The sequence below is a fragment of the Cavia porcellus genome, unplaced genomic scaffold (genome assembly GCF_034190915.1).
Source record: "Cavia porcellus strain 051 isolate PalLab524CR breed Dunkin Hartley unplaced genomic scaffold, mCavPor4.1 scaffold_1, whole genome shotgun sequence".
Taxonomy (NCBI): domain Eukaryota; kingdom Metazoa; phylum Chordata; class Mammalia; order Rodentia; family Caviidae; genus Cavia; species Cavia porcellus.
The window spans coordinates 196,717,670-196,739,068 of NW_026947484.1; the positions used below are offsets into that span (position 1 = coordinate 196,717,670).

At 41.6% G+C, this 21,399-nt stretch overlaps 1 protein-coding gene across 1 annotated transcript; it reads right to left on the reverse strand.

The window, feature by feature from the left end:
* Positions 1-5,887: 5,887 nt before the first annotated feature.
* Positions 5,888-21,382, reverse strand: Ndufa8 (NADH:ubiquinone oxidoreductase subunit A8). Its single transcript, XM_003470817.5, has 4 exons — positions 21,189-21,382; positions 14,569-14,732; positions 11,190-11,355; positions 5,888-6,207 (listed from the first exon to the last, which is right to left on the reverse strand). The coding sequence occupies exons 1-4, from the start codon at positions 21,237-21,239 to the stop codon at positions 6,070-6,072; spliced, it is 519 nt and encodes a 172-aa protein (XP_003470865.1). The 5' UTR covers positions 21,240-21,382; the 3' UTR covers positions 5,888-6,069.
* Between the last annotated feature and the right edge of the window lie 17 nt (positions 21,383-21,399).

Below are 21,399 nucleotides of genomic sequence, written 5' to 3' on the forward strand. Positions count from 1 at the left end.
TTAAACCCTCAAATTAAAGGTATACCAGCCTGCAATTATATTTCCTATTACCATAGCCTAATTTGACCTTTTATAAATCCCTCCCTTCAGTTCACAGACAGTGTTTTTACTGAAACTGCAATAAGGACATGTGGGTCTTTATTTTGATTTTTAAATAAAATCTAAAATCTCTAGTGTACATTTTTTCTCCTATTGTGTTCATCTTTAAGATAGAATCCTCAACCTACCCCCTGCTCCCAAACAGAAAATGACCTTTCATTATTTCTGCATAGGGTGACGCAGATTTCGTGATTAATTAGGCTGTCCCTTTTGGAAAAGTGATGATGGGATAGCATTTGTTCAACAAATAATTATCAAGCACTGACTATGTATCCACTGCTGCAGACAAAGGAGTAGATGATAACAGCAAGGCAGGTGTGGTTCTTGCCCTAAGATGTAGGAGAGCAGGATATATAAGATGCTCCTGAACCAAAGGAAGACGGAAGTGCCTGGGGTGGGGCACTGAGGGATGCTTCACAAAGAGACCAAATTTGAGCTCCTCAGAAGGAAGAGTCCCAGACAGAGGGAGGCAAGGAAGAGCTGTTAGGCAGAGGACGGAGCAAGAAAAAAGGCACTAAAGGATGGACTGTAGGGGAGCAAAGCTTGGAGCTGAAATTTGGGGAGCCCTGAGTTACTCAAGGACACTGGCTGTATGCTGAGTCTGGGCCTTGTCCAGCAGATTGTGGAGACATCTGTGACAGGAAATGTTCCCATCAGGATAAACACAGAGGTAAATAAGCTGTAACCTGCATCGGGCTTGCACACAAACCATACTCAACCCAGAGGACTTTGCTCCTGCGTAGGGTTTTGCTCCCATCATTTCCTAAGACTGGGACACCCTTCCACCGGCTCCTTCTCAAATACTACTGCCTTGGGGACCCCCTCCATGACCTCTCTTTCTAAAACCCCAACCCCAGCTACTGGCCCTCTTTTAGCTTCTTCTCACAACTTTCTCACAGCCTGAAATCATCTCCTTTTCATATTTGCCTGCTTGTTGCCTCCACCACTAAAACAAGCACTCGTGGGGAGCAGGCTTCTATCTATCTTGTTATTACTCAGGCCTAGAAGAAAACCAACACAAAGTGGGCTATAAAATGTTGACTGAGTTAACTTACTATCTAGTAGATGTCTTTCCAGATTTCCAGTTGCAATATTCTCTTTTCTCCCACTAGGATATATGACCACAAGGCCACAAGAGTGATTATTTTTACAAAATCTATAATGTTATAGCCACTCCTCAGGCCAACTAAATCAGAATTTCTGGGGATAGGAAACTGATATCAGTATTTCAAAGTCCCCAGATACATGCAAAGTGAACAAAGGGCTGAGAAACTGATGACGTTGGAGAACAAGAGCTTGGCTATTGGAATGTTCATTTGTTCCCCGAGATCTACTATTTCTTGCATATGATTGTATCTTATTTAAACAATTTCCTCGTCTCCTGTCTTACAAATGACCAAGACCCACAAAGGTGTCACAACCCCAAACCAAAACTTCCTATGTGGAAGAAGCAACTTTTTAAAGTCCAAATACATCACGATCTCTTTCAGGGATTAAATAAATTCTGGCATGACAATAACCCCAGCTGTCCAGGAGGCTGAGGGAGAAGGATCACAAGTTCAAACCTCGACAATTCAGAGATCCTGTCTCAAAATAAAAAAGAAAAAGGAATGGTGTGTCACTCATGACAGAGCATCCATCGAGTCCCAGTATTGTTTAAAAAAATCCAACCATCTAACAAACACACAAATAAAAAACTATTCTGTCTTACACCCAAAGTATTTCAACTGGGATTTGTTATCTACAAAGATGGCAATTTAACATCAAATAATTATTCTTATTTCTACACAGAATTTGCTTGTGACTTTGTAGCAAGGAAGGGGTTATTTGCTAGATGTGTGTCGCATAGTGACCACCAGGATGCAGAAAGTAAAATAAGGCAGAAGTCCAGCTCTTCCAACACTCTGACCAGGGAAGAAGAACCATACCCAGTGCCCTGACACTGGGGTCATATAAGTAGGGCGTTATAACCATGCTACTAGCATTATAGCACTGAACTTCTTGTGTATAACTTGTGAAATTCTCACAATTATACCAGAAGGTAGGTAGTATTCTTGTGCCTCCTCCTCCCCCCTTTACTGATGAGGAAAATAAGGCACAAAAAGGCTAAGGAACTTTCCTAGAATCAAAAGGCTATTACATGCCAGAGCTTAGGTTCAAATACACACAACCCAATCCACATCCCTTGTGCTCAGGCATCACGCTATATTGTGTCATGGGAAGGGGGGGGGCAGGAAAGACCACTCTTGGCTATAGGAAGGGAACGCTTCCTGGGGAAGACAGCACTCGTGTTTGCCTTGAGAGATAGGTGGAAGTTCAAGAGGCAAGGATGGAGGAAGGATTGCTTCCTGGCAATGGATAGCAGTAGTGTGGATTCAGAAGTTGGAAAGCAATCCAGCAATGGCATTTTATAGTGCGTCAGGTACACATGAAGAGATAATAATGGGGGAAATGAGGGGCTAGGTCCAGGTGTGGAGTATCAGCATTCCAGTAAGGATTTGGGCTTTAGTTAGAACACATTTGGGAGCCATTGAAGGTTTCTGGCCACAGAAGCAGGTCTGGCAAATTGGGAGGATGGACTGGAGAGGGAGATGGTGATAGGAGACCAGTTAGGAAGTAGTTTCTATAATCCAGACAAGGGAAACAAAAGCAGCCTAGGACAGTGACAGTGAGATAAAACAGGAAGTAGCAGTTGTGAGAGATTACAGAAGAAGCTCAACAGGACTTGGTGTTAGACTGGAAGTTGGAGAGGAGAGAACGGAAGAAGCCAAAGATGCATCTCAAAACATGTTTTGACACTGGGAGGATGGAGACACCATGAACTCAGATAGGGAAGACAGGAATGGGCTTGGCAGAGGAAAAAGGGGCAGATAAATTTCCATTGGGAATGTCAGGAATTAGTCTTGTTATAGCCAAGGCAAACCAGCAGGAAAACTGTCTATTATTCAAAGCCCTCTTCAGGGTTTCTTCACACTAAATTATACTTCAAATTGTTTTGCAGACTTTAACTACTAGAATTGAGATTTGCATTTGTCATGGGGATTTAAGAAATCTCTTAATTACTTAGACCCTCTGTCCTCAAAGGCTATGATGTCATGTAATTCCATCAAGAGTACAGGAAAGGGCTGGGGATTTAGCTCAGCGGCATAAGTGCCTGCCTTGCAAGCATGAGGTCGTGAGTTCAATCCCCAGTACCAAAAAAAAAAAAGTACAGGAAAGCCGAAAGTTGGTTTCTTTGTTCAAGGAAATCAAAGCAAGGATTGAAGGGAGGGAGGGAACAAGAACTTCTGTCCAATTTGGGCAAAAGTTAAAATAACCTTGAATTAAATTCGAAGCCTTTAACAGTTGAGGTAATTTATTGATTCTGAGTTAGTGTCTGAAGGATGATCGGTGCTAGACATTGCTGCACGTAGATGAGTTAGGCCTGGATTCAGAAAGACAGCAGGTTTATCCCTTTGTCACGTGCAGTAGATGGCCAGCACCACTGACCAGAAGCGTATCAGAAACCTCAGACTTAGTGGATCCGAGCCTTCATTTTAATGCCATGTCTAGGTACACATTAAAGTATAGATTTTGGCATCAGAGGTAACTGGGTTTACGTCTCTGCTTTGCCACTTACATCTTACTAATCAGCAGCCTCCCGATCTGCATCTTCAGATACAAAATCAAGCTTTTGCCATACACCTTGGTTTCATTTTAGAATCGCCTGGGGAACTCCATGCCCCAAGACTTACCAAGGCCCAATTAAATCGGCCCTTGGGGGCAGGGGGCGGATTCTGGTATTTAAAGGCTCCAAAGCTGAGAACCACTGATGGCTCTGAAGGACAAGAGTGCAGCCAATGGAACCAGACAACCTCCGGTGGTATTCTGTAGCTACCAATTTTTCTACAAGGCTGGGATTTCTTGGCCTCTTCCTAAGCTTTAGCTCCTTCATCTGTGCAATGGGTTTGATGCACAATAGAATCTTTCAAAGGGGTCTGAGACAGAAGACGACGAGTGATACACTTGGCATGAAGCAGCGTTTAATGAGTATTTGTTATTACTTATGCCAGACCCAGCTTCCTTTGCAGATAGTGATACACGGCTCAAAGTATCAAATAAATGCCCACCTGTAACCATGCTCACTGTACTCACCAAAGGTCATTTCCATCAGTTGCAAACACTGCCTCAGCTGTTTTAAGAACGTAAGAGCCAAACTTGAGAAAGGACTTCCAGACAGTGATAAGAATGATGGGATAGCCGGCACAGCAGCACACACCTGTAATCCCAGCACTGGCAGCCTGAGGCAGGAGGATTGGCAGATCACTGAGTTCAAGGCCAGCCTGGGCCACAAAGTAAAGGCCAGCCTCAAGTGTATAGTGAAACTGTCTCAAAAAGACCACCCTCCCCAAGAAAGAAAGAAAAAAGCAAATGGGATGTGTTCAAAGCAAAAGGGAGTATCTTGAGGGAGATTAATGGCACTGTGTCTTTCACTGCAAGATACTAAAAAAAATAAAATAAAAAAGAGCCAGGCCTGGCAGTGCATGCCTGTAATCCCAGCACTCTGGGAGGCTGCAGCAGAATACCAAGTTCAAGCCCAGTCCGAGCAATTTACCACGACCTTGTCTCAAAGTAAAAAATGAGCAAAGTTCAGTGTGAAGGACTTGGGTTCAATTCTCAGTACTTACTTCTCCCCCCACCCCAAAATATATACATATTAGAACCTATACCGAGAACAGTTTCCAAATTGGAGAACCTGAGGGAAAAGGCAGCTGGCAAGGAACTTTTTCACAAAGGGTGGAAGACGCAACCAAAATGCTTCCACTGGTAGGCATGGTGCAGTGTGGGTGGACATGAGCGACCATGCAATGCTGCTTCTTTGAGCTGTCCTCAAACACTATGGGCAAACAGCCCTGACCCTCCTCTAATGCCTCACAGCCATCTCCCCTTTCAGAGAATCTAGAATTGAGAGTTGCAAGCATTAAGAAAGACACTCATCCAACTGCTTTACTTTATACACTTTTCTGCAAAGAAACCATGGCCCAGGGAGCTGCTAAAGCTCATCAAGGGTCCAAGCAAATAAAAGCCACAATCAGGAGGTACAGACTGACAGTCAGATAGAGAGGGAGGAAACAGGCTGGTATTGAAAAAGGAATTGGGTTGGGGGAGGGGAAATGGTAATGCTTTGAACCAAAGAGCTTTATAAACACTTGTGGTTCTAACCTGCCCAGGAGGTAGATAAGCATGCGCCCTTTAGCTTGTCCTCAAACTCAACCTCTCACAAGAGGTTAAGGAACACACCCAAGGTTGGAATTGACACTCAGACCTCCCGACTTCCTGGCTTTGGAGCTGAGAGCTCAGCCTCCACCTCCCTTGTCTATCAGGAAAAACATCTGGGTTATAATGCTTGGGGATGGGATATCAAGGGGAAATGGTGGAAGTCAGGTTCTTGAAGAAACTTTAAGCAAGACTGCCTAACACCCAGCCAGGAACCCTGCCCATGCCTGAGTCACAAGGCTCACACACTTCTTTGCGTCCGTCCTGGATGCTTCCCTGGAATGACCTTTAAGGAAATCTATCTACTTGAAAGGCTGGATTCGAACAAAGGGTTGAGATTCCAAATGTGTGAACACAGATGGGCCCCAGAGAGCTGCCTCAGGTGACAAAGCCCTTCCTTTACACCTTTTCTCCACGCTCTAATGCAGCTCCCCTGTGCAAAGCGAGAGGAATAGGCAGAACAAGAAGAAAAGGCAAGGGAAGTCATCTTCAGAGGTCAAAAGATTACATAAAACATAATAAAATACAACTGTTTCCTTTAAAAATTTTAATGGACAGGAAATGGTATAGAATAACTGCCAAGTCACATAAATTAACTTTTTTGTTAACGTTTGTGATCCAGGAAAGAACACACTATCAGTCGATGCAAATTACTTGGACGTTTTTGCAGGCACTGTCTGGGCGTATGACTGAGTGTGGGGCATGAATCCATCTTTACATGCTCCAGAAATAGAAGCGGCTGCCGTGTTTGGCAGGCTTCAGGTCTCCTTCTATCTCAGGGTTGGGCTCTGGTCTTGGTCGTGAGTGATAGGGATTCTCCGGTACAGGTCGATCTGTTTTCACTTTGGTGACCTGTGAAGGGTAAAGATGGAAGAGGCAAAGTTAAAAGTAAGTGTGCAGTCAGGCTTGGCCAGAAATGAACCCCTTGGTGTCTCCTCTCTGCTCCTGCTGCCTCAACTGCTCCATACTTTGAAGCCCCAGCAAAGCACATTTATTACTTGAGCAAACACTTGCAAATCCTACTCTGCATCATTCTACTTGGTATAAGGAATGTGGTACACCCTGTCCTCAAGGGGCTCACTGTTCAGGGAGGGAGACAGAGAGGAGTATCAAGAAAGCCCTCTTGATTACCATACTACAATCACCATAGAGACATCAACTGGATGAGACTGCACTCCTCACCCATGCTGAAGCCTAGGGGTCTGGACTCTTGCTGTGGAGGTAATACTCAGCTTCAACTTGAAGGATGAGCAGAAGCCAGCCAGGGAGATTAGGTAGGAACAAAGAGTACCCACAAAGACCGAGCGTGTCTTTAGATTGGCCAAGGCAAACGGACACCTAATCTAGCTATTTATGTTGTCAGAAATGATCTAAGAGAGGACTCTGGGAACATGGCGGACAGATAGCAGCAGCTACGGAGGCTGGCTCTCTGAAAGACCCAGCTTAGGATTCAGGAATGGTGCGGAGTAAGGAATACCTTATTGACCCAAGAACAAACTGGGCTGAGAGAAACCAACTGGGAATGCAATCCTGGTGCTATAACAGGAACAGAAAAGCCTCAGTGTGGAAGCCGGAGCCCGCGCCATTGGAAGCCTCGATTTGGGTTTCCTGCAGCTGTGTCTACATCGGCTCGGCAGGGAGAGAGATGCGTGAAAGCTCTGAGAACGGGAATTGGTGAACTGAGTTGAAAGCAGGACGGGCGGAGAGCTGTGCATTGACCTGCGGTGAGTGAGAGAAACTGGGACTCTTCCACGGTCTAGGAGACTCCAACAGAGGACATTCTGGGACCAGGCAGACTTGCGGAACAGGGCGCTGCAGTGACTTCAGTCACGTATCCCCCTCTCAAGCGGGATTGGTGAGCAGTGCCTAGCCTATGTGACGCTGCTGGCTGAGACCCAGTAGGCTAGCACAACCCAGGTCCCAGCACCTGAAGGTAAGATTGACGTGGAGGGGCGGGCCCCGCATAGGCTGACTAGTCTGCAACTTCCTAGTGCGCTGCAGTGGGTGGAAACACCTAGCGGGCGCAATTCAATCAGACTGTGGCCGACAGGGAAGGAAGCTGGGCCTCCTATATACACTTGCATATATAAGGAACAAAGAATATGGGAAGAGGCAGCAACAAGAAAGGCTCCTCGGCCCCCAGTCTTGAGAAAGAGGCAATAGCAGACACAGCACCAATAGATATAAAGCGCTATCTCCAGAGCCTCATAGACAAGTTCAGGATTGAAGTTATTAATGACCTGAAGCCAGACATAAGCAGAATAGTTAGAGAAATGCTAAGCACCACCCAAGAAAAAACAGATGGTGGAATGGAAGAACAGAAAAAGAGGGGAGAATTGTTTAATGGATAAAATAGAGAAAGTATAGAATACGTGAAGCAGGTTCAAAGAGATTACCAGGAAACTAAAAACTCTATCGAAAACTGGCATAACAGCTTGAAAGAAACTAAGGACAGATTATCTGAACTGGAGGGCAGATTTGTAACATGGGAGCATGAAATGAAAAACTTCTTAAAAATAACAAAGAAACAAACAGCAATAATACAAAGACTAGAAGATGATAAGAGGGTCTATAACTTAAGAATTAAGAACATAAAAGAAGAAGTAGGGACACAAACAAATGAACTACAAAAGCTACTCACAGAAATAATCCAGGAGAATTTTCCTAATTTAGCAAAAGGTAAAGATACTCAGTTGTATGAAGCATACAGGACTCCAGCCACCTACAACCCAAACAGAGCAACACCCAGGCATATAATAATTAAAATTCCAGAAGTCCAATACAAGAACAGAATATTAAAAGCTATCAGAGACAAGAAACAGATCACTTACAAGGGAACACCTATCAGAATTACAGCAGACTTCTCGGCACAAACCATCAAATCACGAAGAGCGTGGGGGGAAATAATTCAAGCTTTGAAAGATAATAATCTCCAGCCAAGATTGAGATATCCTGCACAACTATCCCTGGAAATTGATGGAAAAACAAGGTGCTTCCAGGATAAAGAGGAACTAGGGGAATATGCAACCACCAATCCAACTCTACAGAGAATACTGTAGGATATTCTAAAAAAAGAAAAATACGAAGAATCCAGAAATAGTGGCAGAGAGGCCATGATGAATGGAGCAGAAAACAAAATGAAGAAGACAAACTGACAACTAATGACAGAAAAAGAGCTCAACAGAAATGAGGCAGAGAAGATTGGATGATAGGAACAGCTATTTTGGAGAAAATGATGTCTTAATAGATAATACTGATTTAGTATCATCTTGTTTTGAAGTGTCATCAAGCTATTGGATTTTATTATATATGATAGTATAAGCAAAAACTTTTATAGACAAGGAGATTATACAGAAACCATTGTTCATTTTCTGTTAGTTGATTCTAAATACCTTGTAATACTGTCATTCTCTTAAATGGTTTTACATTGTTTTGATATATTTGATGCTACAGTATATGAAGTTATACTTAAAGATTTCAAGGAAAGAGACAGTATGGTAACTACTTTTATGTCAGGATTATCTTGTGGTGAAACACTATTTTGCTTAAATGGTTATGTTTTGATCTGCGCTGTTTTGCTGTTATGCCCTCTTTTATCTCAATCTCCATTTTATTATTTACTTTTTTATTTTTATCCTTTTAATTAAGGAAAAAATAAATAAAAAATAGCAGGATATATTATAGTAACCCACTTTGACTTTCCATTATCTTGATTTAAAGCCCTGTATTGCTCTCACCATCTTGTCTTAACTGATGTTCCTCTATTCTGTTTTGCTTGATAGTACCATGTTCGAAAGTTTAGGCAACAGCTGTGAAGATAGTGGGATTCATTATGATGCCCATTCTGGTTGACTATTATCTACTTTTGAAGACCTATAATGTCTCCAATGTTTTCGTTTTGTTGGTTTTATTCTTTACTGTTTTGTTCCATTTTATTATAACTGATGATATAGGCAATTCTATTAGAGATAGCAGGAGGCATTATGGTAACCATTGTTGATCACCTTGTATTATGCTTTTACATTATCTATTATGTCCACCCTTTTGATTTGACTGACTCTGTTCTGTTATGTCACATTTGGTTCTACTCTCTTCCAAAAAAGTAATAAGAACTGTGGGAGCAACAAAACCCAAAATGTGTAATTGTCATTGTACAACAGAGTGGAAAAGAAAGTGCTCTAAACTATATAACTGCATGTATATTTAAGTGTATAAGATAGATAATGATATTACTGAGTTTTGTTGGATCATTGAACAGAACTGTTTGCAGTCTCACTGTTGGAATGTCCACTTTATAAGCTTTAATTTTATAACTTGAACAATTATTTCTAAGATGACAATATGTAATCCATTAACTAGTGATTTCCTACTGTTTATTTTTTTCTGTAAATCTGTATAACTTATACCCTTTCTCTGCTTTTTTTTTCTTTTTCTCCTTAAATTAAAAAAAAAAAAAAAGAAGAAATAATCTAAGCACATTATTCCACTTCATTCTTATATTCCTATCAGGTCATTCTGCAGAGGTCCACTAGGATTCCTGGCTAACAGAGGCAGAACTGGGACACAAAGCTAGATCTGCCAGTCCAAGGTATTTTTTTTTATATACTGATTACTGAAGTCAAGACCCTATCAATGCTAGGCAAGTCTCTACTTCTGAGCTATATTCTTACCCTTGTTTTTGAGACTCAGTTTCACCAAGTTGCCCAGGCTATCCTTGAACTTGTGATCCTCTGTCTCAGCCTCCTAAATAGCTGGGATTATACACATGCTCCAGTACACCCAGCTTAAAGCCTGCATTTTTAAAACCCACACAACCCTAGTGCTGGATGGTAAAGGGTACTGAATGATATGCAGTGGTGTTTGGATTTTAATCTAGAAGTAGGAAAGTAACCAGTCACATCTTTAAGATGGAAAATGTGGAAGCTGGACTGAGGAGAAGCAAGACCAAGCTCAGGAACCCAAGCCAACAGGCCAAGTGAGACGGTGAGGCAGTGAACTGTAACAGGCAGAGATACAAGAAGATATCTACACACACTTATCCCAACAGACACCCAAATCTCAACTGCAAAACTACCCAAAATAAGGTAAACTATGTTGACCACAGTTGTAATACTCTTCTAATTGTTTATCCAGTGGTAAAACCTCTAAGCAACTCCACATAATATGACCAGATTAATCTGCATGCATATTCTCTAACAAGAAAACAGTTTAAGGCCAGGGAAAGAATTCAGAAAATAGATGCTAATCTAATAAAAACTACATGGAATAAGAAAAAGCAATAAAGACATTCAGGCTTCTAGCTCTGATGTTTCAACACATGATAGTGTCACAATTAAGAGCAGTAATACAGGAGAAAGAGAAGGAAACCACACTTTTTAACAAGCGCTTTTTAATCTTAGATCTTACTAAAAAGACTGGCACATACCTGATACTATTTCCCCACTGACTTTTTTTTTTGGTCTTTTTCCTTTTTATCGGTACCAGGGATCGAACTCACGACTGCCTGCTTGCAAGGCAGGCGCTTATGCCGCTGAGCTAAATCCCCAGCCCCTTCCCCACTGACTTTTACAGTAACCTCAAGGATGTTTCTAACAGTGTTTCACTAATATTTTGTTTATCCTCCTCTACTTTCTCTTCTTCAATTAGCTAATTAAACAAAAGCAAATCCACACATGCTGCAAGCTTGATTTACAGAAATGTCCCTGTTAAAAAGGCTCCCTTTTGGATTTGTACTGCTCCATAATTAACCCGTTGGGCAAATCTGTGCTTCTCGTATCCTACCTGTACTCACAGAGACCCCTTTTCACAGAGACTCCCAACAGGAGCCGTTTTACCTTGGACAGTTCTCCCAGGTCAGGCCGCACCCAGCCCAGTTTGTCCAGCACACAATCATCAAACTTTGCCTGCTGTTTGCGACAGTTACGAAGCTTCTGTGTGCCAGTAAAATCAACGCAGGTCCAATATTCTGTAAAAGGTTCCGCACAGTGACGCTTTATCTGCCTGAAAAAGAGGGCTGGGTTAGAAAGCTCTTTACAGACAACAAGAGAGAAGTGCAAAGGAAGCAGACACAAATCTCAAATAGACAGCCTTGTTTTTTTGAAAAGTATAAGAATTAACACTCTTCATTCACTTACAAGACAACTTCAAGACACTCAAGTTGATAACCAGTATGTACTTACACACACACACACTTTTCAGAAATAAAACTTACTCTTTATGTAGTAAAAAGAAAAAGCACGAGTATTCAAGTATTTTACTCAAGAGGTTAAACAGTCACTCACATGAGACCTATTTATTTTCTTAAAATCTAATCCTACAGAGTTTAAACCCATCAAATTTAGAAGAGAATGAAGCATAATCAGAGATAGGCATGCCGACAGAAGTTAAAGTGACTGATAATGTAAAAGAGATAGAATTTCGAACAGTAAATATACAGACCTCTCTTTGTTATCAAGAAGATAGTTAAACCAGGCACATGACTGCAATTCTAGCTACTTGAGAGGCTGAGGCAGGAGGATGTTAAGATTGAGACCAGCCTGGGCAGCTTATGACTTAGTGGGATCCTGTCTCAAAATAAAAAGTCTAGGACATAGCTAAGTACAAAGACCCTAGGTTCTATCCTCAGTTTAAAAAAAAAGGGGGGGGGATGATTTAAGTACCTAGAGGAGGTGGTACATGCCTGTAATCCCAGCACCAGGAGGCTGAGGCAGTTCAAGCTCAGCCTGGGATACACACAGTAAATTCAAGGCCAGCCTGGATTACAGAGCAAGATACCGTCTCAAGAAAAAGCAAGTACACAGAGGAAAATCCGCTTTTTACTTCTGCCCTTCAGCCACTCAGCTCCCCTCCTAGGAGCCCAGTAGAAGGACCAGTTTCCTAGATACCCTCAGCACTGCAGGAATAAGCTGCACCCAAGCATTCTCTACTTGAGAATCAGTCACTCTCACTGGCAGAAAGCTACCATTTCAAGGGGGAGTCCTATCTTAAATGCTGTGACCAGAGGAAGCAGCAAACTTGTGCTTTCAGGGTACAGATCTAGTTACCTGCACCCAGAATACCACAACCTACAGATGGCATAAACAGCAACTTTACCAGAGAAAAACTCCTTTCAGGCAGGCAGTTAGGCACCTTGGAAGCTGTGACACCCAGTTTACCTACTGCCTTTGGGCTCAGAAACAATGTTCTGTGAAAGCTCTCTTAGAAAGTAAATTTTAAATTAAATAAACATACATATTTAACTTTGCTTTTAATCAAATCTATCCCAATTCAAGCATACTAACATACCATTTCATACCTAAAAATATTTAAATATGCATGCCAGAAAGCAATGCTGGAGACAGCATAAATTGACCCAACTTTAAAAAAATTGTAAGGCAGAGCCAGGGATTCAGCTCAGTGATTTAGGCACCTGTTTGGCAAGTGCGAGATTGTTAGTTCGATCCTTGGCCCCAAAGTAATAATAATAATGAAATAAAAATTGTAAAAAACAGTAAGGCAATAAAGTTCGAGAGATCTAAATAATGCTCAAAGCCTTTTATAGAAAAATCTCATTGCTGGGAAACATGTCAAGGAATTAAAATTACCAGATGAAAAAGTGCTACACAAAAAGGGAATAAAAAAAAAAGGAAATCAATATCTATAATAAATATAGATTTAGCCAAAACAACCAAAAATTAAAATCAGTAGTGATCTTCAATAACAGACATTGGTCATATACATAATGGTTAGCCTCTGGTGGAGTGTTACATAGCCTTTAAAAATAATGATTATGGCCAGGTATTTAGCTCAGTGGCTTAAGCACCTGCCTGGCAAGTATGAGGTCATGCATTCAATCCTAGTATCAAAAATAATAATGATAATGATAATCATGAAGACTTTATGGCAGCTGAGTATGGAGCTAGGTACCCATAATCCCAGCACTCAAGAGACTGAGGCTGACAGAAGGATCACTGTGAGGGTGCGGCTAGCCTAAGCAGTATACTGCAGTGAGCTCAAGCCAGCCTGGAATACATAGCAAGAGCCTGTTTCAAACTCCTCCTCCAAATGAAGACTATACAGCAACTTGAATGTTTCCAATAGTCTCAAGTGAAAAATCAATTCTGAAAATATACCAACTAGCGTTCTAACCATCAAAGTAGCTTTTCGTGGGGACAATGACAGCAGAGGCAAGAGAAGCAAAGGTATGTTCTGCTAAGGTACTGCAGCTTTACTCCAGCATCCCCACAGGAGCCATGTGTGGTCTGCCGGGCAGTGGTTACTCCCCATCTTCAGTAACATTTCTGTAACTTTCAATGTGAGAGCAACCCCTCCTAGTCTGGGGGTGAACTCCTCCTAACCCCTCCTAGTGTGGAGTGAACTCCTCCTCACCAGCTGGAGCATGTCTCTCCTGAAGCACAAGAGGCTCAAAATACACCTAAGGATGTCCACTCAGGCAGGACACTGGGCTCAGTGCAGACTCTGCGGCTGAAGAGGAATGGCACTGTCTAGGGTTGCTAAGCAAGACAGGCTAACAGCTTCAAGTTGGCCAAAGGCCACTTCTGCTACAGCAAGGGGAGAATGTCCCTAAAAATAAAGCCAACACAGAAAAGCAGGATTAAGACATTACAGGGAGAAAACAGGAGCAAAAAGACATCTAAATGATTTCTGAACTCCTAATCACTTGAATGCAAAACCTGCCTGATGGCAGGACTGTTTCTGGACTTCAGAGTAACAAGAGCCACTCCCTGAGTTGAGTTTCTGTCCCTTCTAATACAGCTCTGCCCAAAATGGCTGTTAAAGGGTTCTATAACCACACACTTGAGTTTTCGCACTTACCTGTCTGGCAGGTGGCCTACCTCAAAACCTGACTTAACACATCGTTCTTCCATCACAATTGTGCATTCTGCAGCAGTGATAAAAGTCAAGTAAATGCCTGCTAACAAGCACTGCACTGGGCTGTTGTTATGTGACTTTTCAAGTTTTACACAGCATTATCATGTACGATAAGCACCACTTTATAGTTTAAAAATGGAAACTTATGGAGATTAAAGAACTTGCCATATAATAACAACAAAACACTAAATAACTATCATTTATTGTTTACCTTGACTATCTGACTTCAAAGCCTTATGAAATCCCACCTAAAATTATCCTCCTATTTCATTAACTGGATGATCACTTATTCAAGAATCCCCCGTCTCAGCTACACAGGTATGGACACCACAGGATTCTCACCTGAAGAAGTCCAGGGCACACTTATTGACCAGCTTGCCTTCCTCTAAACATCGCCTCGGGTCTTTCTCCTCCCACCGGCACAGCATGAACTCCTTGTTAGCCTTGTCGCACTGAGCCCCGTAGTGATGGGCAGCAGCTTTAAGCACGGCAGAGCTGACTTTCACCTGTGGAAGGAACGTGGGAGACCAGACTGAAGCAGCGCTGCTTCCTCAGCCTCACTGGGGGTAACGCAAGAACACACACGTAGCACTGCTGACTCTGCCAAGAAAAAGAAGAGATGGGGCCGCCGCGAGAATGCTCTAGGACCTCTGGTCCTAGAGATCTCAACGGTGTCTCATTTCATATATATCATTTTCTTCATGTTTACAGTAATCTCACTAAGCCTGTGTTACTGAGCCCATTTTAGAGACAGACAAGGCAGCCCTAAGAGAATCTTGCTTAAAAGAAGAAGGGAGGCACCAGGAATGGAGGGGGACAGCCAACTCTGGATGGCTTTACTGTTACACCCCAGGAATAAAATTCATAGGCTAAGGATATAAAGCTATGTTTCCCAGAAGACTAGGGAATCACAGAAGAAAGACTAGAAAGCATCAAAAAAAGCACTGAGTCTAGCAAGTTATTACTAATAATAAATTATTTGAATTAGTGAATTTTAAAAAAAAAAATCATAACTTAGAGAAAATTCAAAGTTTCTGTCCCTATACCAGTCACCTTTACTTACATCCCAGTAAATTTTCTTGAAAATAAAACAAGATACAGCTGGCTTGGAGGGAATGGCAAACAGTCCCAGGTCTATCTAATAGCCACACAAGCAAAGGCCCTGCAGCCCTCTACTCCGTACCGTAATTTCCATGTCAATGTCATATTCATTCATTCATTCATTCGTTTTTTTGTTTTGTTTTATAAACAGGGTTGCACTAGGTAGTTCAGGCAGGTCAGGCGCCGCCGCCCTACCCTTGCTGGAATTAGGGGCGTGCACTGCCATTCCCAGACACAGTATTTCAATGACTAGACTTTAACACAGTATTCTGGTATTTAAACTCTTTCTCATTCTCTTTTCAAAATCATCTTGGCAAACTGGGCATGGTGGCACATGCCTATAATCCCAGCACGTGGGAGGCTTTTGAAGCAAGAGAATTGCTTGAGTTGGAGGCCAGCTTGGGTTAACTCAAGGCCAGCCTGTATTACATACTGAGACCTTGTCTCAAAAAATAAAATATGAGATCATCTTGGTTATTTTTTCAGAACGTCCTCAACAGTTTACATGTGAATTGTACTAAACTTTGTTATACATTAGGTGTTATTACACTTTATTTTGTACACCTATTTTTTGGTTTGGGGAGGGGTTTTTGTAAGACAAGGTCTCATCACATAGTCTGAGGAGCCTTGAATTCACTAGATAGTCCAGGATAGCCTGGAACTCAGGCTGATCCTCCTGCCTCAGCCTCATGAGTGCAGGAATTTCAGGTGTGCACCACCATGCCCCGCTGCGCACCCGTGTTTTGAGACAACCTGTCATATGAGATTAGATGTGGAATTTCAGACTTTGGATGAAGGATGTCTTGGGTCTCTGTTCAAATTTTATGTCCTCTGAGAGCCTTTTTCTAATTACCCTATACAAGGAAAAGCAGGAACTCATCCATATGGTCTATATCTAACTGCTGAAATGTAAGCCCCAATGGGGTAGAGATGTTGTTTTTAATAGAGATCCAAAACTTTAAAGATATCAATTCTCCATAAATGAATCTATAATATAATATTTGCCCCAACAAGCACCCCAAATAGTGTCTAATGTAAGTGGCTGTTGAACACCCACTTTGCCAAGCAATGGGGATACAACAGTTACAAATGAGGTAGGAAAGTATTAATTAAGTCTTCTCATCTAGAACACAGTAGTTCCTTTCACTTATCTGTAGTCAAGTTACTCTCATTCTTCGGTTAAAATTATAGTTTCTTTCATATAGGGACTTGCACATTTCTTGTTTATTCCAGAATATTTGAGTACTTTTGTACTAAAATATTTTTAGTTCTAATGGAGTTTTCTGCCCAAATTTCAAATTGTTTATTGCTTGACTATGCATTGTGCACTCTCCAGCCATTTTACTGAACTCTTGTTAATTCTGATATAAAACTTCAGAGGATTATTAGAAAACAATTAGCATTTACAACTAAAAACAATGTTTCTTTCCTTTTCATATTTGTATCTTTTTTCTTTCTTACTCTCTCCTCTTATCTTACTTCTCTGACCAAACCCACCAGGACAATACACATGAACAACAGCAGGGTCAGGCATACAGGCCTGCAATTCTGGCATTCAGGAGGCTGAGGCAGGAGTATCACCATGGATTCCAGGCCAGCCTAGGTTCCACAGTGAGTTCAAGGTCAGCTTGAACTACTTTGTGAGACCCTGTCTCAACAAAACAAAAGCATCTACAGCAACAGTAGTAGGCAACTTTCTCCCCTTTAAACTTTAAAGCAGTTTGGTAAATTTACCATTGATACCCAAGATAAAGCTGTTCAGATACTCCTTAAAGGAATTTCTTTCAAAAGCTAATTGGTTTTGCTTTACTGTTGCTGCTATTCTCTAACATTCTGTTATTCACTAAAATTTTCAAGCTTTTTATAAAACCTATAAATGTAACAAAGAATACGAACAGATTTTCTAAAATGGATTCACATTTCTGTAATAAAACCTAGTTAATATGTGTTATATTTAATATACTACTGGATTTAATTAGCAAAATTAAGGACTTAATGTAGAAAAGTCTATAATTTTAATGTATTTTACAGTTACATTACTAATAAGGTAAATAGGAAAAGTAGTATGTCTACATGGTACAGGAAGAGAATATGCTTATGATTATACCGGCTAATATGACAATTGTCATAATTATTCAAACAAGGGTAATGATGTAAGTGAAAACTGCCATGACGATTTTAATAAATTTATATGAAATAATTTGTAAATACTTGTAGTAAATTTTTAAAAAGTTTATCCAGGTTAACTAAGTGGACTATATTTCCTTTTTTTTTTTGGCACTGGAGATTGAACTCACGATCTCACACTTGCCAGGCAGGTGCTTATGCAGCTAAGCTAAATCCCTGGCCCGTTTCCTTATTATTACCTATGAACAGATGCGAGATAAATACAAACACTCAAGCTTTTTTTTAAAGCTCAACACATTTTAAAAATTAACTATATTTGTTTCCTTGTCAAATGCTCTGAAATATCCTAAACGACTGCTTTAATTTCTCAAATGCCCATGGCAGTCATGCACAAAAAAAGCCTTCAGCATTATTTACTTCTCTACAGATGTGGAAATCTTATCAAAATGAAGGTACATCTGGAAAAAAAAAAAAAAATGAAGGTACATCTGGGTCATTCAGTATGTAAAACATCATTCCTGTCTGGGAAATTAAGCCTGAGGGCTGTTCCCTGAGTCTATTTCCTAACTGATGAACAACAGGGATGTGCCTAGGATGATAAGCAGGACAGCAGCAATCTCAGAACTGGAACCAGAGACTGTGACCTCCAGTCCAGTCAGGCCCCTCCTCAGGACATCAGCATCACTGGGACAAGGGAAGAACTTGAGATGTCAACACATCCCCTCACCTGCTCCTTCACTAAGCTATGAATTCCAACAGCTACAGCATCCCTTCACAGCTGCTTACCGTGATTACCCTCTCAAATGCATTCAGTTCCCTTTGTCACAGGAACACAGGGTTTCAGCACCCTTCTCTCTACCCTCACAGACGCCCTGCATGGCAGGGATTATACAGTGTGCAGGTGTGGCAAAGGAAGCAGAAAAAGTCCCCATCTACGGCCTATCAATCTGATAGGCCAAGTTTCCTTAAACTGTTAGGGGTACTTCTTTTATAGTGCTTACTTTATACCAGGCCATATATTTTCTTTAATTTATGAAAAATGGAGCATGATACTACTTATTTTATAGAATCATTACAAAGATCAAATAGGACATACAAGAATATAAGAACATTAAATCTTTGGATGAGGAAAAAAAAAAAAGAATATAAGAACAGTGCCTGACACACAGAAAGTATTTTTCATATTTTTCAATGTTATCATCAATATTAGCTAGTTATTTTACTCAAAATTGTGAATGTGTTCAAAGATTTTGTAGTCTGAGGCTTCTGAATGCTTTTTCCATGAGACTGTCGTAATGCTTAGCCAGTGAGGTCCAGCAAGGGTGTAATGTGCTCCCCACACCCACTGCTTCTTTTGACTTCCCAAGTGCTATTACTATGTGGCAAATCCAACAACAATCCTCTCACCCTTTCCTACCTTTGTTATTAATCCACTGCTAACTCAGATCAATTCCAGATACATGTACTGCACTCGTTCTTTCTTCTCTGTAAGCACAGACATCAGTTAAATTAGGTTCATTAACATCTTTTTCAATTTTAACAGCCACTAAGACTGGTAATCCTTTATCTTTTCTATCTTCAATCCATTCTTCTTAACGCTCCTAAAGTGATCATCGTAACAGTTCTTACTTTGCTATTAAAACAAATTAGCTACCAATCCTTAAAAGGATTTTGCCTTCATGGCAGAATAAAACCCAAACCTTCTAGTAAGCATTCAAAGGCTTCTGGGTCTAAACTATCTTCCCAGACTTTGCATCCACAACTCTTCAAAAGGACTATTTGCTGTTCTCGCAAAATACTGAGTTCACTGTTTCCAGAATGAGTCCCCTGCATCCTCCCATCTCCTTAGCTTTGCTCATATCCTAGACTTCTTCCATGTCTGCCCAAAAAAATGCCATGTTTTCCATTGTGCCCAACAAGTGTTTTTTCTATTCCTTTAATGGCCTCAGAGAATTGTACAGCTTGAAACACCTCACACCCCAGTCCACAAATGCTAAACGCAACTAATCAAAGTGACTACATAGTCAGGCCTACAAACTAGATTTAACAATAAATACTTCTCTTTTCTTAAACCATGTCTTCTCCTCTTACATAGTATTTCACAGTGGCATAAGCGCCTGCCTTGCAAGTGTGCAGTCTTGAGTTCGATCCCTGGTACCGATATAAATGAAAAAGACAAAACAAAACAACAACAAAAAAACATAGTATTTCACTGTATTCTGTCTTATATTGTAGCTTTTTAAATAATTATCTCAGTTGTAACTGTGTGAACCTTAAGGGTAAATGTATTCCAGATAGAGAAATCTTGTATAAAACAGAACCTCAGATGTTAGCTGAACCAAATTAAAAGTACACAGTAACCCAAGTTTAACCTAGCTTCATGGTTGGGCAAGAAATCAAAGACTGGCTCCATGGCCAGCAACCCTCCTGGAACCTCTAAGAAAATGTGACTTCTCATAAAGTACCTGAACACTACTAATCATTTCCTCATCTGAGGAAAATAACAGCTGCCACCCTTACAGGCATTTAAGACTAAATGAAGAAATGCAGGTAAATCAACATAGTGCCTAGCAGGTACATTTTTTATTCCTGCTCTCCCTTCTCCTTTAATACCTACTATCCTGTCCTGTCATGTCAGTCTTCTACCTTAAAATCTTCCATCTCTTTTTACCAACTCACTTACAGAATCAAACACAAACTGGTATGGCCTTGTGAATTTACCAAGTGCTACCTCAGACTAGCTTACCTCTCTAGGATCAGCACCTGCCACTTCCCATTAACAGAGTCACATCAAACAACCTAGCTCCCTAACATTAAGGTCCTGCGAAGCCGTCTCTTTTATTGAGTTATTGCCCATAGTTTGTTAGCTGAAAAGCACACATTTCAAATCCAGATCTGGGTTCGTGCTCCAACTCTACCACATCCCAGGTATGTGGTGTCAGGCAAATCGCTTCTACTTTCAGGGCGCATTTCAGATCTATAATACAGAGACTAATTATATCCTACTTATAGTGCTGCCGGGATGAATTTAATAAATTTATGTGCTCAAAGTTCAAAGCACTGGCTTGACTGCGTCAGCTGTAATTAGTAGTACACTGTTATTACTTCACTTCTCAGCACTAACTATGCTGTACTGCAACTGCCTCTTGATGTACCTCTCTCGCTATTAAGAGTGTAAACTCTGTAACAGCAGGGACTTCATCTCTTATTTCCCAATGCACGTGAGCGTGGTAATTATCCCAATATCTCTTTAACAAACGAATGTTTCAAATGTGTCCTGTTACCAAACACCACACGGCAGATGTCAGCTCACTTGCTCCTCCAGTTCCGCCGTAATGAGTTCTGCACAGAGGATACTGCTGTAAGGTGATTGTCGCGCTCCTTCGAGTGTGAACATCTGGGGCCGTGCACTCACTTCACAGGGAGGTTTGACAGACATGAAGTGGCCATGGTTGATGCTTAATTTTAAAGTACCATTATTCAAGGAAGGAGCAGATCACTGTGGGGGTGGGAGGAATCTAGAGCTACAGCGGGAGGCGCTGTGGCGGGAGGTTGGGGTAAGGGTATGATTCCCCGAGCTGTGCAGGGGCCTTTCCCGGTCAACGCAAGTGTTGGGTGGGGGTGAGGGGCGGGGTCCGGAGCCCAGGGTCCACAGAGACGAACCAGTAGTAGGCCCACGCTTGGGAAGCTGCAGCCTTTTTGCCCCTCTTGTCTGTCCTCCCAACTAGCCTCACCTCATCCACTTTCAGCTCTTCCAGAGTGGGCAATTCCACTATCCCCGGCATGATGGCGGCAGTCCGGACCCCGGCGAGGAGCCCTTAGCCGTACTCCTGGATCTCCTTGAACTCCCCTTTCAGCCGCAGAGCCACGCACAGCACCTGCGCATGCGCCGTCGGCGGCACGCAGGCGCACTGCCCTGCCCAACCGCGAGCGATGAAGCATGCG